The sequence below is a fragment of the Scyliorhinus canicula genome, chromosome 9 (genome assembly GCF_902713615.1).
Source record: "Scyliorhinus canicula chromosome 9, sScyCan1.1, whole genome shotgun sequence".
In the NCBI taxonomy this organism is placed as follows: domain Eukaryota; kingdom Metazoa; phylum Chordata; class Chondrichthyes; order Carcharhiniformes; family Scyliorhinidae; genus Scyliorhinus; species Scyliorhinus canicula.
In genome coordinates this window covers 105602329-105619765 of record NC_052154.1, presented here as the reverse complement: position 1 = coordinate 105619765, position 17437 = coordinate 105602329, and the positions used below count along the sequence as shown (strand labels likewise).

At 46.9% G+C, this 17437-nt stretch overlaps 1 protein-coding gene across 4 annotated transcripts in view; it reads left to right on the top strand.

Moving 5' to 3' along the window:
• LOC119971591 (astacin-like metalloendopeptidase) overlaps nucleotides 1-17437 on the top strand; it is a 377078-nt gene that overhangs the window by 113009 nt on the left and 246632 nt on the right. For all 4 annotated transcript variants that reach the window (XM_038807364.1, XM_038807365.1, XM_038807366.1 and 1 more), the window contains one exon: nucleotides 13515-13696. In XM_038807364.1, the coding sequence (XP_038663292.1) occupies nucleotides 13515-13696 (182 nt within the window). The remainder of the gene's footprint in view (nucleotides 1-13514; nucleotides 13697-17437) is intronic.

Sequence of the window (17437 nt, the reverse complement as noted above, 5' to 3'; positions counted from 1 at the left end):
AGTAGATCCATTAGTGGTCATTTTCCAAAATACTTTGGACTCTGGAAGTGTTCTTACAGTTTGGAGGATCGCTAATATAACCCCAGAATTCCAAAAAGAAGGTAGAGAGAAAACAGGGAACACAAGACCAGTGAGCTTAACATCGGCAGTAGGGAAGTTGCTGGAATCCATTATCAAGGAATACACAGCACAGCATTGTGAACGCAGTGATATAATCAGATAAAGTCAGCATGGATTTATAAAAGGGAAATCATGCTTGACAAATTTCCTAGAATTCTTTGAAGATGTATCTAGTAGAGTTGACCAGGGAGAACTGGTGGGTATGGTTTATTTGGACTTTCAGAAGACTTTCAGCAAGGTTTCACATATCAGATTACTATGTAAAGTTAAAATGCAAGGGATGCCGGGTCATGTCTTGAGATGGATAGAAAGCTGGTGAGCAAACAAGAAGCAAAAAAGTGTATTATCTCCAAATTTGCAGGTGATATAAAGATGGATTGAGGGGAGTGTGAGCTGTGAGGAGAATGCAGAGATGCTTCAGCGAAATTTGGACAGGCTGAGTGAGTGAACATATGCAGTATAATGTGGATGAATGTGAGGTTATCTGCTTTGGTAGCACAAATAGGAAGGCAGATTATTAATTGAATGGGTGTAAGTGAGCGAGGTCGATGCTCAGCAAGACCTTAATATCCTTGCACATCGGTCGCTGAAAGTAAGCAAGCAGGTACAGCAGGCAGTAAAGAAGGCAAATGGTATGTTGGCCTTCATAGAAAGAGAATTTGAGTACAGAAATAGGGATGTTTTACTCAAATTGTAAAAGGCGCTGGTGAGACCACACTTGGAGTATTGTGTGCAGTTTTGGTGTCCTTATTTGAGGAAAGATGTTCTTGTTATGGAGGGAGTGTGGTGAAGGTTTATCAGGCTAATTCCTGGGATGGTGGGGCTGACATATGAGGAGAGGCCAAGTCGGTTAGGGTATTCATTGCAGCACAGTGGCGCAGTGGGTTAGCCCTGCTGCCTACGCCACCAAGGTCCCAGGTTCGATCCCGGCTCTGGTTCACTGTCTGTATGGCGTTTGCACATTCTCCACGTGTTTGCGTGGGTTTCGTCCCCACAACTCAAAGATGTGCAAGGTAGGTGGACTGAACATGCTAAATTGCCCCTTAATTGGAAAAAAATTAATTGGGTACACTAAATTTATTTTTTAAAAAATAGAATAAAAATATTCATTGGAGTTTAGAAGAGTGAGCGAGGATCTCATGGAAACTTATAAAATTCTAAAAGGATTAGACAAGCTAGATTCAGAAAGATTGTTCCCAATGGCGGGGTATCCAGAACTAGGGGTTGTAATTTGAGGATAAGGGTACTTTTATGAATGGGTTGAGGAGAAATATCTTTACCCAGAGAGTGGTGAATCTGTGGAATTCACTGCCACAGAAATTAGTTGAGGCCAAAACATTGTGTAATTTCAAGAAGAAATTAGATACACCACTTGGGGCTGAAGAGATCAAGGGATATGGGGGGAAGGCAGAATCAGGGTATTAAATTTGATGATCAGCCATGATCATATTGAATGGTGGAGCAGGCTTGAAGGGCAGAATGAGCCCCCTCCTGCTTCTATTTTCTATATATAAGAACATAAGAACTAGAAGCAGGAGTAGGCCACCTGGCCCCTCGAGCCTGCTCCGCCATTCAATTAGATCATGGCTGATCTTTTGTGGACTCAGCTCCACTTTCCGGCCCGAACACCATAACCCTTAATCCCTTTATTCTTCAAAAAACTATCTATCTTTACCTTAAAAACATTTAATGAAGGAGCCTCAACTGCTTCACTGGGCAAGGAATTGCATAGATTCACAACCCTTTGGGTGAAGAAGTTCCTCCCAAACTCAGTCCTAAATCTACTTCCCCTTATTTTGAGGCTATGTCCCCTAGTTCTGCTTTCACCCGCCAGTGGAAACAACCTGCCCGCATCTATCCTATCTATTCCCTTCATAATTTTAAATGTTTCTATAAGATCCCCCCTCATCCTTCTAAATTCCAACGAGTACAGTCCCAGTCTACTCAACCTCTCCTCATAATCCAACCCCTTCAGCTCGGGGATTAACCTAGTGAATCTCCTCTGCACACCCTCCAGTGCCAGTATGTCCTTTCTCAAGTAAGGAGACCAAAACTGAACACAATACTCCAGGTGTGGCCTCACTAACACCTTATACAATTGCAACATAACCTCCCTAGTCTGAAACTCCATCCCTCTAGCAATGAAGGACAGAATTCCATTTGCCTTCTTAATCACCTGTTGCACCTGTAAACCAACTTTCTGTGACTCATGCACTAGCACACCCAGGTCTCTCTGCACAGCGGCATGCTTTAATATTTTAGCGTTTAAATAATAATCCCGTTTGCTGTTATTCCTACCAAAATGGATAACCTCACATTTGTCAAGATTGTATTCCATCTGCCAGACCCTAGCCCATTCACTTAACCTATCCAAAGCCCTCTGCAGACTTCCAGTATCCTCTGCACTTTTTGCTTTACCACTCATCTTGGTGTCATCTGCAAACTTGGACACATTGCCCTTGGTCCCCAACTCCAAATCATCTATGTAAATTGTGAACAATTGTGGGCCCAACATGGATCCCTGAGGGACACCACTAGCTACTGATTGCCAACCAGAGAAACACCCATTAATCCCCACTCTTTGCTTTCTATTAATTACCCAATCCTCTATCCATGCTACTACTTTACGCTTAATGCCATGCATCTTTATCTTATGCAGCAACCTTTTGTGTGGCACCTTGTCAAAGGCTTTCTGGAAATCGAGATATACCACATCCATTGACTCCCCGTTATCTACTGCACTGGTAATGTCCTCAAAAAATTCCACTAAATTAGTTAGCACGACCTGCCCTTTAGGAACCCATGCTGCGTCTGCCCAATGGGACAATTTCTATCCAGATGCCTCGTTATTTCTTCCTTGATGATAGATTCCAGCATCTTCCCTACTACCGAAGTTAAGCTCACTGGCCTATAATTTCCTGCTCTCTGCCTACCTCCTTTTTTAAACAGTGGTGTCACATTTGCTAATTTCCAATCCACCGGGACCACCCCAGAGCCTAGTGAATTTTGGTAAATCATCATTAGTGCATCTGCAATTTCCCTAGCCATCTCTTTTAGCACTCTGGGATGCATTCCATCAGGGCCAGGAGACTTGTCTACCTTTAGCCCCATTAGCTTGCCCATCACTACCTCCTTAGTGATAACAATCCTCTCAAGGTCCTCACCTGTCATAGCCTAATTTCTATCAGTCGCTGGCATGTTATTTGTGTCTTCCACTGTGAAGACTGACCCAAAAAACCTGTTCAGTTCCTCAGCCATTTCCTCATCTCCCATTATTAAAACTCCCTTCTCATCTAAAGGACCAATATTTACCTTAGCCACTCTTTTTTGTTTTATATATTTGTAAAAGCTTTTACTGTCTGTTTTTATATTCTGAGCAAGTTTACTCTCATACTCTATCTTACTCTTCTTTATAGCTTTTTTAGTACTTTTCTGTTGCCCCCTAAAGATTTCCCAGTCCTCTAATCTCCCACCAATCTTTGCCACTTTATATGCTTTTTCCTTCAATTTGATACTCTCCCTCATTTCCTTAGATATCCACGGTTGATTTTCCCTCTTTCTACCGTCCTTCCTTTTTGCTAGTTTTAACCTTTGCTGAGCACTGTGAAAAATCGCTTGGAAGGTTCTCCACTGTTCCTCAACTGTTCCACCATAAAGTCTTTGCTCCCAGTCTACCTTAGCTAGTTCCTTAGCTGTTTCATTGTAGCTCAGAAAGATGAAATTTAATACAGAGTAAGTGTGAATTGATACATTTTAGGAGGAAGAATGAGGAGAAGTAATACACAATATTGCAAATGAGACCTAACCAGTGTTCTACATAGATTTAACATAACTTGGCCTTCTTTTGAGCTCTGTCCCTCTCTTAATAAAGCCAAAGCTCCCTTATACTTTTTTAATGGCCTTCTTTATTTTTCTTGCCATCTGTCAAATATTTTCGTACATACAGCCTCAGGTCTCCCAGTTTCTGAACTCCTTTTATAATTGTACCATTTGATCCAAGTTGCTTTTCCTCATTCTTCCTACCAAAATGCATCATTTCACACTGCCTCTATTAAAGTTCATCTGTGTATTTCCCCATTTTATAAGACTGCCTATATCCTCCTGAAGTCTGTCACTATCCTCATCTTTGTTCACTACATTTCTGCGTTTCATGTCACCTGCTTTCAACTTTGAAATTCTACCCTCCATATTCAATCTAGATCATTAATATATGTCAAAAAGAGCAGTAATCCTAATATTAATCACTGGGGAACATCACTGTGCACTTCTTTCCAGTCTGAAAAACAACCATTTACCATTATTTTACGCTTTCTGTCCCTTAGACAATTTTCTATATATACTGCTTCTGTTCCTTTAATACCATGGCATTCGATATCGCAAACAAATCTATTACTAATACTTTGTCAAACAGCATTTGAAAATGCATATACACATTCACTGGGTACCCCCTAACCCTCTCATTATTTCATCAAATAACTCAAACAAGTTGTTTTAATTCAATTTCTCTTTGATAAATCCAGTTAACTCTCAGTTATTAGCCCATACTTGTTAGCCCATATTCTTTTTGTAGTAAATTATTGTCTCTAAAAGTTTGTCCACCAGTAGTAATATGCTGAATAGCCTGTGGTGACTCTATATATTACTCTCACCTCTTTTAAATAGGTGAGTAACATTTGCAATCTGTGGAGCCCCTATCCAAGGATAATTAGAAGATTGTGACCAGAACCGCTGCAATTTACATTCTTACATTCCTCCGTAATCTATGTTGCATCTCAATCAGATTGTTATACTTTTGAAGACTCCAACCTTTAAGTTTGTGTTTATGTTTGCCACTAGTCTATTCTTATACACCCTCCTTATGCCTCCAATTTCTGTTTTGTAAGGGCTCTTCCTGTTGATTCCCTTGTTTCCCCTTTATTTTTGCTGTTAAGTTTTGGTCCAATGATGCTTAATAGGCATTTTTCTTTAAGTCGAGCAGGGGAAGTGAAGAATTCAAAAGTTCCAAAAGAGAACACTGTGCTAGCCTTCAGACAGCAGAACTCTGACATTTTGGCACTTGAGGGATTGGTGGGATTCAGTTTGATTGCGTGGTAACAGGCGGTGATTGGGTCCTGCTTGAGTAGGCTGATTTTCAGGGAGACTTGGACACTCAGAGGAAAGAACCTGCTTTCTCTTTCTCTCTTGTTTTACTCCAGAAAAGCTGCATTGCTCCTGTATTTCTGAAATTGCAGAGACCTGAATTAATTTACAGTGATAATGGACACAGAAAACCTCGAACTGAAAGCCTAGATTGAGGAAAGGTGCAAGGAACAACTATCTGAAACAAAGATTCTTGGGCGCAATTCTCCGCACTCACGATGGTGCGGAGAATAGTGTGGCTCGTAAAATTTTACGGCCACGCTCGTCCGACGCCCTCCCGCTATTCTCCCCCCCCCCCAGCCCGACTCCCGATACGAATCGCTGCCGCCGTTTTTTTACGGCCAGAGGCGATTCTCAGCTGTCCGATGGGCTGAGTTCCCAGCCCTTTACGGCTGTTTTTACGAACGGCAAACACACCTGGTCTGGCCGTTCGTAAAAACGGCCGTAAAGTCCCGATTTTTAAAACCATGGCACCGATTGGCACAGCAGTACCACGGCCGTGCCAAGGGTGCCATGGGCCCGCGATCGGTGGGCACCGATCGCGGGCAGCGGGTCCGATGCCCGCGCACTCTTTGTCCCTCCGCCGCCCCGCTGTATCACTTCGCGGGGTGGCTGAGGGGCATCCCGGCCCGCGCATGCGTGGGTTTCACGCAAATGCGCGATGACGTCATCCGCGCATGCGCGGGTTGGAGTCTTCCAATCCGCGCATGCGCGGCTGACGTCATATGATGCGTCAGCCGGCGCAAACTCTGGCAAGCGGGCTTAACGAAATTCGTTAAGCCCGTGATGCCGGAGTTTACGGCGGCGGCATGCTAGCCCCGACCGGGGACCAGAATCGGTTCCCGGTCGGGGAGGGGGGGGCTGGCGTCAAACCCGCCCGGATTTGACGCCAGCCTTACGATTTCTCCCCCTCTGGGAGAATCGCGCCCCTTATCTTTTACATTCATCATTATTTTTACATCCCTTTTCTCCACTCTATGTTTGCCCGTCATTTGTGTGTGTAGAGGGTAAGGTGAGTTGAAGTGGAGGTGTTAGAAATTAGATAATAATTAACCTGTTGTATTTGCTGTATATTTATTGATAGTTACTGTTTTTAATAAACTTAACCATTTACAAACCTCATGACTGTAGTGTCATAATATCCACTCATGTACATCATGAGATGCAGACAGGCAGTGATTGACACACAGGATAACCAATGAACACACATGACACAGAACAACCAATCACCAGACAGGACACCACCACTAGAAAGCCCACAGGGCATTAAGGCTCTCTCTCTCTCACAGGACACAGTTAGGGAGATAATCGCAGTGCACAAGCCAATGAACATCATCACCATGTGATGGAGAGCTAGTCTGGTCAAGCCAGTAGGAGGTTGTCAGTTAGGTTAAAAGAGTGTCAACCCACAGCAGATTATGTACAGCAAACAACAGGTTCAATAAAACAATGTTGGACCATCTCCTGTGTCGGAAGCCTGTTTCTCGTTTTACTGCATCCAGTTGCAGTCGATGTTAGACCAGCACAGATAACACATCATGTAGTTATTGGGCAGCTAAGGAACAAAGACTTTTAGTGTTTTTCTAAGAATTATTTATTAATTTCAGTTTTGTTGTGACTCCAGGTCAAGTGGGGCGGGATTGATTGCACACTAGCCCTGGGGACTACAACAGTTTTTAAATCTGCTTTGAACTTTCTTTGTTCAGCTTGGCTCTCTAATATATTATTAACATAACAGTTGTTAAAATCCTCCGTTTCAACTCCCTGCAGTTAATCTTGCTCGAGTTGAGTTATTTTATACTTAATGATATGGTGTCCTTTTCCACACCTACTCTAATCTTGCTGACATTATGTGATTCGTGTTCCCCAAATGCTCTCTCACCAAAATATGTTGCACTTTCCCTCTTCATTCCCCAGAACTAGATATGTTTCCTCCCTCATTGAGCTGGAAAATTCCAATAGAAAGTTAATTTTGCACACATTTCAGGAATTCCACCTCCTCTTTGTCGTTTGTATTGTTATGATTCCAGTTTCTATTGTGATTATAGAAGTTGTCACTGCTCTGTAGCACTTGTACCTTTCTGTAGTTCACCTGAAAATTTCCCTCTTTATCTCCTTCCAATTATTTCAGTCTATGGAATACATCTTTGCCTGGATTCATCCGCCCGCCCGCCACTACATCACCCCAGGCGATTGCCGGGCGGGCGCGGCCAAAGAATCCCTCCCTGAGTATTTTAATAGTTTCACTATTGCTCTTGACCCTCAGCTGGATTCTCCATTCCTGAGACTAAGGGTTGGATTCTCCGATTTTCAAGCTATGTCCTGACGACGGCGTTGGAACGTTGGCGTTTTACGACCGAAATATTGGCTCTAAACGGCCAACAATCCTCCGTTTGGTGGGGAGCTAGTAGGCAGGCAACGTAGAGCACTCAGCTCTAGCTGCAGATACAGCCTGCCAAATAGTGCCCTCCCTTTGGCCAGGCTCGTGACCCCTGGACCACCCACCAACAGCACCCCTAGCCCCTGCCAAAGTCCCCCTTGCCCACGGACCAGCTTTCCCGACTGTGGCGGTGCTGGACTGAGTCCGCAGCTGCTATGCCGAGTTAACGATGGAAAATAGCATGAGAGACCCACCCCATCGGGGGGGGCTCAGTTAACGTCCTGAGGCCGTCGAGAAGGCGATGCGTACGCCGCTTAGGAGGTTGCGGAGCATCGTGAAAGTGGCTCCACTCCTGATTTAGTCGCAAACGGGGATTCTCCGGCTGATCGGCGAACGCGGTTTCGGTGTCGTGGACCGGAGAATCCCGCCCAAAGTGTTGACCCCGTGCCAAGATTAGTGGACTTCAATGACAGCAAAACTGGTGCCGCATCTGGACCAATTCAATTACAGTTAAGGGGCTAGCACCAGCGCCATGTGGAACACAATCAATTTCAATGAGAAATGGTGCCGGATTAACCGGGTTCGGGATTGATTCTCAGGAGGCTGACAAGCTGGAGCAGCATAAACACACTTCACTCCCCACAAGCACCATCCCAGCCAACAAGATGGCAGCAAAGAGAGCGGCACCAATATTTACCGTTGCGGAACTGGAGATGCTGCTGGACACTGTGGAAGAGAGGTGGTGACCCTGTACCCGGTGGTGGGAAGGAGGCTGCCAGCCACCGCTGTTTCCCGGGCCTGTGTGCAGTTGGTCAGTGCCGTGGGCAACACCATCCCCATTGGCCGGCAGTGCCGAAAACAATTGCATAACGTCCTCAGAGCGTCCAAGGTGAGTAGGCAGCACTGTGCCGCTGGCACTAACCCCTGTCCCATACACCCATAACCCTACCCACCAACCCGAAGGGCAGCTAAACCCCCACCCTGCACCTCATGCCAGCACCCATACCGGCCGCCCTGGCCGGATGCTGTGGCCACTGAAGCCACCAGCCACCCATCCCCTGGGCTGCAAGCTTCAGAGTGTCTAACACTGCAAATATCTGATTTCCCCCTCCCCCCAGGTGAAGACCGCACACAGTGGGTGAGACTCGTGGGGACCGCTGGACCTACGCCCATCAACGCAGCCGAACAGAGGGCACTGGGTATGGTCGGAGGGGAAGAGGAAAAGGCAGTTGCCGGTGCAGAAATCGACACCAGTCGAAGAAGTGAGACCCCGCTGAGTTGCGTTTTCCCATGGCATGCTATCGGCACCCCCCCCCCCCCCCCCCCCGTCCGTCCGTCCGTCCATCCGTCCGTCCGTCCGTCCTGTATGTGGTGCATTACATGGGCAGCGGGCTGAACAGGGCAACACTATGCGACCTGGGGTGGCCGGGCTCATCCTGGCCTCATCCCCAGAAGACAGCCACCACAGAAGGGGATCCAGCCCATAAGGCGGGAATCACAGCGGGCTGCCTCTACTCCTGATGTACTGCCTGGGTTTCCACCTGGACATAGCATTAGGGCCAGTAGGCCAGAAAAGTGGATATCAGTTAAGTTGCCATGGGTGCAGCGCATAATATAATGTTAGGGGCTAGGGCACAAGCTTGTATATATTTATTTACATTAGTCACCTGTGCACAACGTTACAACATGCCTCGGTGCTCTGCCAGACTGGTGTGAGGCATGGACTCCTCTGGGCTGGCAGCAGAGGGAGCGTGGGAGGGAAATAGCCAATTGTTGTGGGTGGATTGACCCAGGGACCACAGTCCAGCTAGTGCTCACTGCTCCAGTGTCATCATCCCCCAACCTCTCCAACATCCCCACCTCTGTCACCCCAGGGATTCAATGGGACCGTCTGATGGAATGGCCAGCTTGCATGCAGGAATCACCCAAGGTGGGTGGTGGGAAGTGCTACTATGGGCAAGTGTAAGTCATTGTCAAATGATAGGGACTACCAGAGCTAATCCCAGAACAGGTTGTCATTATCTTCCGTCCCATGAGCCAGATTCGCTTTTATTGGCAACCCAGGACCCGTAGTGAGGCGGGTAGGAATCGCGGAGGTGGGGGTGTGTGTGGAGGTGGGCTGCGCTGTCCGTGCCCCCTGGCCAGTCCCCCTCCAGTCGGTGAAAGTGAAGCGATTAGAGCATCCTGTGCGTGTTGGCCTTTCATGCCCATGTCCTGTCCATCCTCACCTTTCCCTCCATCCTCCTCGTTGGACGAGTACTATCGTTCATCCTCCTCATCCAGCATGTTGACCCTCTGCTCCGTGATGTTGAGGAGGATGCAGCAGGCCACCACGATGTGGGAGACCTTCCCAGCACTATACTGGATGGCCCCTGCGGAGAGTTCCAGCCATCTGAATTGCATCTCCAGGATGTCGAAGCACCGCTCGATCACGCCCCTGGTCGCGGCATGGGCATCGTTTTAGCACGTCTCTGCATCGATCTGTGGCCTCCAGATAGGCATCATCAGTCACAACTGCAGAGGATAACCCCATCACCCAGGAGCCAACCCCCCAGCCAGATGTGCACCTCAAAGAGGCCATGATCCATCAAGTGTGCTAGGATGAAAGCGATGTGCACACTGCATGGTATTGGGCGAAGATATCCATGATTCGCATCAGATGGTCACACACATCAGCATGTTCATCGAGTACAACCCCTTTCAGTTTTATGAAGAGGGTCCTGTCATGTGCAGGTGCTCATAGCGTGACATGCATTCCCTCGATGATACCCTCAACCTGGGGCATCTCGGCGATAGTGGCGAACCCCACTGCCTGGCATCCAGGTGGGCTTGGTCCTCATTGAAACAGATGTATTGGTCAGACCAGGCATATGGGGCCTCCCTGATGGTGCAAATGGACCTGTGCACTGAGCTCTGAGATCCCAGACAGGTTCCCACTCAGCGCTTGGAAGTACCCTGTGGTGCAGTAGGTTCAGGGCAACCATCACCTTGATGGTCAACGGGAATGGGTGACTTCCCCCATTCCTCCACAGTGACAGGTTTGTCATGATCTGGCAGATATATTGCATTGTCCCCCTACTCAGCCAGGGTCTTCGACAGCATGCCTGGTCCGGCACTGCCAGTAGAGGTGAGGCCACACATGAGGTCTCATGCGGCACCTCCTTTGCACCTCCTCCTCGGCCTGTTGGGTGGCTGGTTCACCATCCTCAACAGCTGTCTAGGGTAGGCTCTGCTGCTGCAGGATCCTCCTCTTCGAGCAGCTTCAGCTCTTACAGCTGCAATGCATCCCCCAGGGCTGCAGTGACAAGGAAGAAGCCCACCATTTCTCACTGAATTCTGTATCCAATGTCTGCAGGGGTTGAAGGGTGCATACCCCCATGTACAATCAGGTCCAACATCTACATGGTGGCCCCAGTTGGCACTGTGGACCCTGCCCCCAAATGTCTCTCCTCTCCCATCTCCACACCCGGCACCTTGGGGTCCTCTGGCCCTGGTGCCCTGCTGACAGGGTACTGTCAGCTAGCACTGCCCTTCCCAGCAGAAGTAGGCTTACATTAACAATACAATGAAGTTACTGAGAAAATCCCCCAGTCGCCACACTCCGATGCCTGTTCAGGTATACTGAGGGAGGATTCAGAATGTCCAATTCACCTAACAGCACGTCTTTCGAGGTTAGTGGGAAGAAACTGGTGCACTCGGAGAAAACCCATGCAGACACGGGGAGAAAGTGCAGACGCCGCACGGACAATGACCCAAGCCGGGAATCGAACCCGGGTCTCTGGTGCTGTGAAGCAACAGTGTTAACGACTGTGAATGCTCTGTGCCCCCATCTTGTGCCCCTCTGTAGGGGCTACTGTTTGCATTGCCCTTGGATGGACAGCATGTTGCCCTGCCGGGAATTGGCAGCCGGTTGGTGGGGAGGGGTGGTATGGCGGAGTGTGCAGTGTGGGGGGGTGGGAGATGTGGTGTGGAGTGTGCAGTGTGGGGGTGGGGGATGTGGTGCAGTTGGAGTGGTGGGGTGGGTGATGGAGTGTGGGGGTGGTGGGGGGTGGAGTAGGGTGGCAGGTAGGGTACATACATAGAACATCGAAGCAGGATTTGGCCCTTCAAGCATGTTCCGGCATTTTTCACGATCATGGCTGATCATGCAACTGAATAGCCTAATCCTGCTTTCTCCCCATAGCCTTTGAACCCATTCTCCCGAAGTGATATATCTAGCCACCTCTTGAATATATTCAATGTTTTATCATCAACTACTTCCTGTGGTAATGAGTTCCACAGGTTCACCATTCTTTGGGTGAAGAAATGTCTCCTCATCTCTGTCTGAAATGGTTTACCCTAGATCCTGAGACTGTGACCCCTGGTTCTGGACACACCTATCTTCCCTGCATCTACCCTGTCTAGTCCCGTTAAAATTGTATAAGTCTCCATGAGATCCTCCCTCATTCTTCTGAACTCCAGCAAGAACAATCCTAACCTAGTCAATCTCTCCTAATATGACAGTCCCACCATCCATGGATGGAGAGTGGGGGCTGGTGGTGAGGTGGGGGCACCCAAACGGCTGGTGTCATTCTGCAAAACCATGGGCCAAGGTTATTCCTGTCAATGGGGTGTGCAGCAAGATGGCTGCCTTGCAGGTCATGGCAATGGCGTTCCGTGTCTGGGCACAGCCCTGGTCCCATAGGGAGTCACCCTGGCCCCATTGCCTTTCCCTCATCATCCCCCCCCCCCATTGCCCCTCTTCCCCCCGAGCCAGCTTGGCCAGTGAGACCGGCAGCCCACAGTCGCGCCTCTGCGTGTCCTACCTCCTATTTCTCCCTCATCAGCCAAGGCTCCTGCTTCCCAGTTTTTAAAAGCACAGGTGAACTCCACCGTCAGGAATTCCCTACAGTAGAGCTGGAGCATCGCAGAGGCCCCGGAGAATACCGGTCAGGCCCGCTAATGATAGGCAAACGGCGTTTACTGTACATGCAGAGTGGAACGCATTGACGCCGCTGTCGAGGCACCAGAGAATTACGATTAGGTGTGAACTTGGCGCTGGCCACTATTTCGGTAACTAGATGAATTCTCTGCCCAATCGCTTTTCCCGATTTTGCTAACAGCTGTGGAGAATTCTGTCCCGTCTTTGACCTCACAAGAACATCCACCCTTTCCAGATGCTATAATAATTTCTCTAATTAATGACGATGTTACTATCCTATCTCAATTTTTTTTCCTCCCCTTCATTCTTAGGTTCCCTCCTTTTACCATCCCATGCTGTCATTTGCCCCATAGTGCATTCCCTCAAGGTGCTCACACCCTCACTGGTATTACACACTGAACAAGTAGAGTGCCACACTCATGGAGAATTTTTGTACTAAGTGTCTCTTCCTATCATGCTGGGTAGTCACTCAGTACTTATTAACATCTTGATTTTATAAAGATGCAGAGGGACCACGTCTTGGAACGTGAACTCAAGGAAATTCTCCGCCTCTTGCGTGCCCTGTAATCAGTTGAGCTACATTTCAGGCTGAGAAATCCTGAACTCAAATTCGAGCAACTGGAGACACTTCCTGCGCACATGGCTATCCAGGACACTTGAAACAAAATGGAATTTCCACACTGGGCCAGGAATTGCAGACAATTAGTCTCAGTTGTTCCGCCATTCTGCTTAAAATAATCACTTGAGAACGAATTAATTACTTTGATGATTTACAACAGTTGCCCTCCTTTACAGCACTTAGCACCTCTTTTTCCTTGTATCAAATTCTAATGTATGCCAGTGGTTTACTTAATCAATTCATGTTTTATGCTGAGATTTTCATTTTTACAGTTAATCTTAAATTTATGGTGGGAATAGAGTTAAATAATTATATTTTAAAACAATTTTTCCTAGGTGTTGGTCATTTATAGGACCAAGGAATGGAAAGCCACAAGAAATATCACTTTCTACAAGTGGTTGTGTTCATGTTGGTGTAATACACCATGAAATAATGCATGCACTTGGCTTTCAACATGAGCATACAAGAAGTGACCGTGATAAATATATCGATATCATAATGGATCATATTAAACCAGGTAAGATAATTCAAACTTCATATGTAAATGAGAATATCTTTCTTATCCAATACAATAATTTTTCTCATAGTCATGGGGCAGGCAAGTATTGTCATGCATTCCATTATAGAGAATCGTAATGCGGACTACCTACTTTTAATTCCAAAGAGAAAATGCTGGAAAACCTCAGCAGGTCTGGCAGCATCTGTTGTGAGAGAAAAGAGCTAAAGTTTCGAGTCCAGATGACCCTTTGTCAGCTTTGGTTTCAGATTCCAACATCCGCAGTAATTTGCTTTTACCTACTTTTAACTGATTTCAACATCACAGTGACAGAACAGGTCATTTTGACTTTCACTTCGCAAATATGACTGCAAATTCTTGGATTCTTATATAATCTTTCCAACAAAGTGAAATGTTTGTGGCTTTGTATGGATACTCAGTCATTTTAGTGCAACTGGCGCAACATTTAATCCATGCATTTATTTATTGGGTAGGTAATGTTGAATTGATTTATACGATTTAAAAATGCTGACTTTTTTATTGCCTTTTTTTATTTAAGTGCTCAAGCTCTGTGAGAGATGCAGAAGGGCCTAATTTTTGTCTACATTATGTTCGCCCTCTTAATTTTAACACATCCAAAACCCTGATCTCGGTACCCTAATTTGTAGAAAGCTCTGCTCTCCCATAATCTTTGTGCTCACTGACCTGTAATGGCTCCTGATCTGACAGATGCTCAGATTTAAATTTCTCATCCTTATGTTCAAATCCCTCCATAGTCTCAATCCTAACAATCTTTGTAAGCCCCTTCAGCCATACGACCATTGAGAAATTTATATTCCTCCAATTATTTTTGCACTCACAATTTCCTTTGACTCATCCATGATGGCCACATCTTCAGCTGCTCTCACCCTATCCATCTCTCAATTTCTCTCTCCTCCTTTAAGATTCTCTAAAACCTTCCTCATTGACCAGGTTTTTGATCTTATTCTTCACGTCTCCTTTTGTTGCTAACTATCAAATTTTGTCTGATGAAACTTCTGGGATGCACTTTGGAATGTTTTGCTACAATAAAGGTGCTGCATAACTATAAGTTGTTTTGCAGTTTCTGCACCGATTCAAGACAACAGCCCTTTTTCACATTATTGCTTTAGTTCGTATGCAGGGTAAGATGTGTTCTCTGCAGCTGCAACCAGGCGTTTCAAAGGCTGTGTTGCCTGTATAATTCCAGGGACATTTTCTCGCAACTGGAAAATAACCTGCGGAAGAATGGGAAGGATCGGTTGCTTTTGTCCACATTGGATCAAAACCAAGGTAGAACTAGGAATGAGTTCTGCTGAGGGAGTTTGAGGATCCAGGATAAAAATTAAAAAGCAGAAACTTCAAGGTGATAATCTCTGGACTACCTGAGACACATGAATGTCAGCAGAGGGTCAAACATATTGAACTGCATAGCTGAAAAAGTGGCAGGGTAGGCTATTTTAATTCATGGAGCTATGGCTCTAATAATGAAGAAAACTAATAATGGTTCAGTTAACCTAACGATCACTATAGAATCATAGAACGATCACAGCACAGAAAAAGCCATGATGTCGGCGTTGGACTGGGGTGAGCACAGTAAGAAGTCTTACAACATTGGGTTAAAGCCAACAGGTTTGTTTCAAACACTAGCTTTCGGAGCACTGCTCCTTCCTTCACCTGAGGAAAGAGTAATGCTCTGTAAGCTAGTGTTTGAAACAAACCTGTTGGACTTTAAATTAGTGTTGTAAGACTTTTTACTGAGCACAGAAAAAGGCAATGGCCCAGATTCTCCATTTCAGCAGCTAAGTGATGGCACCAGAAGAGCATGTGTGGTCTTTTGCGACTGAAATATCAGCGTGCAATCTCACCGATTCCGGCACCGGCGAGGGGCTAGCACTGGTGAGGACTGAAACCCCCGCCACCCCGCAGAAAATGGCCGGAGAATGGTCGGATCCTGGTCCGTGGATGCACACGGATGATGACATGCACGGGTCGCTCCGTACAACATGGCACAGCCATGCGCGACCCCAACCTGCCAACCACGTCCTCACAGCCCATCCCTTGGCCAACCCCCACCAGTCCCCCAATTCTTGCAGAAGACCCACGGCCAGCGGCAAGTGTGGAGGCCCTGGACACAATCCTCAGCTGTCACGACGGGTTCCAGCATGGTTGGGACAACATATGTCCTGCGCCGTCGGAAACTACGGCCATCGGAGGCAGAGCACCGTTGGTGGGCCTGCCGACAACGCGACAACGCCATTTAAACAGCGCACGTCACATGTCGCAGTGACACCAGTTTGGAGGGGGCAGACCAATATCAAATCGGCCGCAATTTTGGCGCAAAAATCCATTCTCCGTCCAATCACCGAACACAATTTTGGCATCAAGCTACGGAGAATCCAGCCTCATTTGTCCCATGGTGTCTGCATCAACTTTTGCCTCCACCTTTTCCCGATAACAGGAATAGAGGTGAACTTACACGTTTGGGGGTCTCTGCTCCCCCTCTTTGCGAGGACCCCATGTCACTCCCCCTCCACCCCCTCCATGGTGACATGTTGGGCTGTCCACAATTATATTGCACCCTGCCCCAATAACTCCACCCACCATTAGCTCACATAATGCTAGGCACAGAAATCCAAAACCACTTTAAAAACTTCTGCAGTGCTCTTTAACTTACGACAACGACAAGCATGTGCTGTGATTGATTACTTGAAATGCACAATTTGCAAGACACAGAAACCCAAAATCAATTGCAGGAGCAAATACTCCAGTGAAGTGGAATATCCAGTCCAAGTCTAATATCAGTGGCTTTTCTGGCAACTGTCTGGCAAGATTCCCTTCTTTAACTGTCCAGAAGATTAAGAAGTGACTTTCTGAAGGCCAGTGTTAGGGTCTTTCCTGTTCCTTCTCATCTGTTCCCTGTTTATTCCCTTATTTCCCCTTCTTTTTACTTTTACCATTACATTTTTGATCCATAGATGATTTATGGACCTGTGACTTTAAGGCAAAATAGCCTTAACCTGGTCTGTGGATTTAATTCAAGCAGAGCATTACAGCAGCAGGAGATCAGTGATGACTCGGTTTGATTGATGTGGCTATGGCCAATGAATTGGCCCAGGGGGCTGTGCTCTGCCTGGTAACACGTGGTGATTGAATCTAATTCCATTGGAATGTTTCAGAGCTTCAAGGGTTTGGGTTTTGGTTTCAGTTTTGATTCTGCAGTCTGGGTGGAGGATTCCAACTAATTATCTCAAAAAGATCCAGCTAAATTGTCTTCAGAAGGCCACTGTGAAAACTCGCCCTCTCTCCAGTAAGTCTGGGTGCCATTTTCTCAATGCTGAAATCAAACCACGAGCTGAAAGTAGGGTTTGACGCGAGATAAAGTATTTCAAGAAATAAATAGGCCCGAGTGTGAGCCCGAGTTGAAGTCCCAGTTTGATAAGAATTAAAGTTACTCACCTCCTTTGAGGAGTGGGCCCTGAAGATAACTGGGGTGGTCGAGAACAGATCAGTCACCCACATGGAGGCTGGCAGATGCCTCAGAGGTGAGGGCTAAACCTGGGTGACCTGTCAAATGAGAGTACTGATTGCCTCACTGGCTGACACAATCCTCCCACTGACCGCATGTCCCCCGGACGAGACAGCGGTGGGAGAGCTGCAGGATTCCAGGACCCAGCTGGGTCCCAGCCTGATGCTGAGCCTCTGGAGCAGGGTTACCCAGAGCTGATGGAGATGATAGGGAGC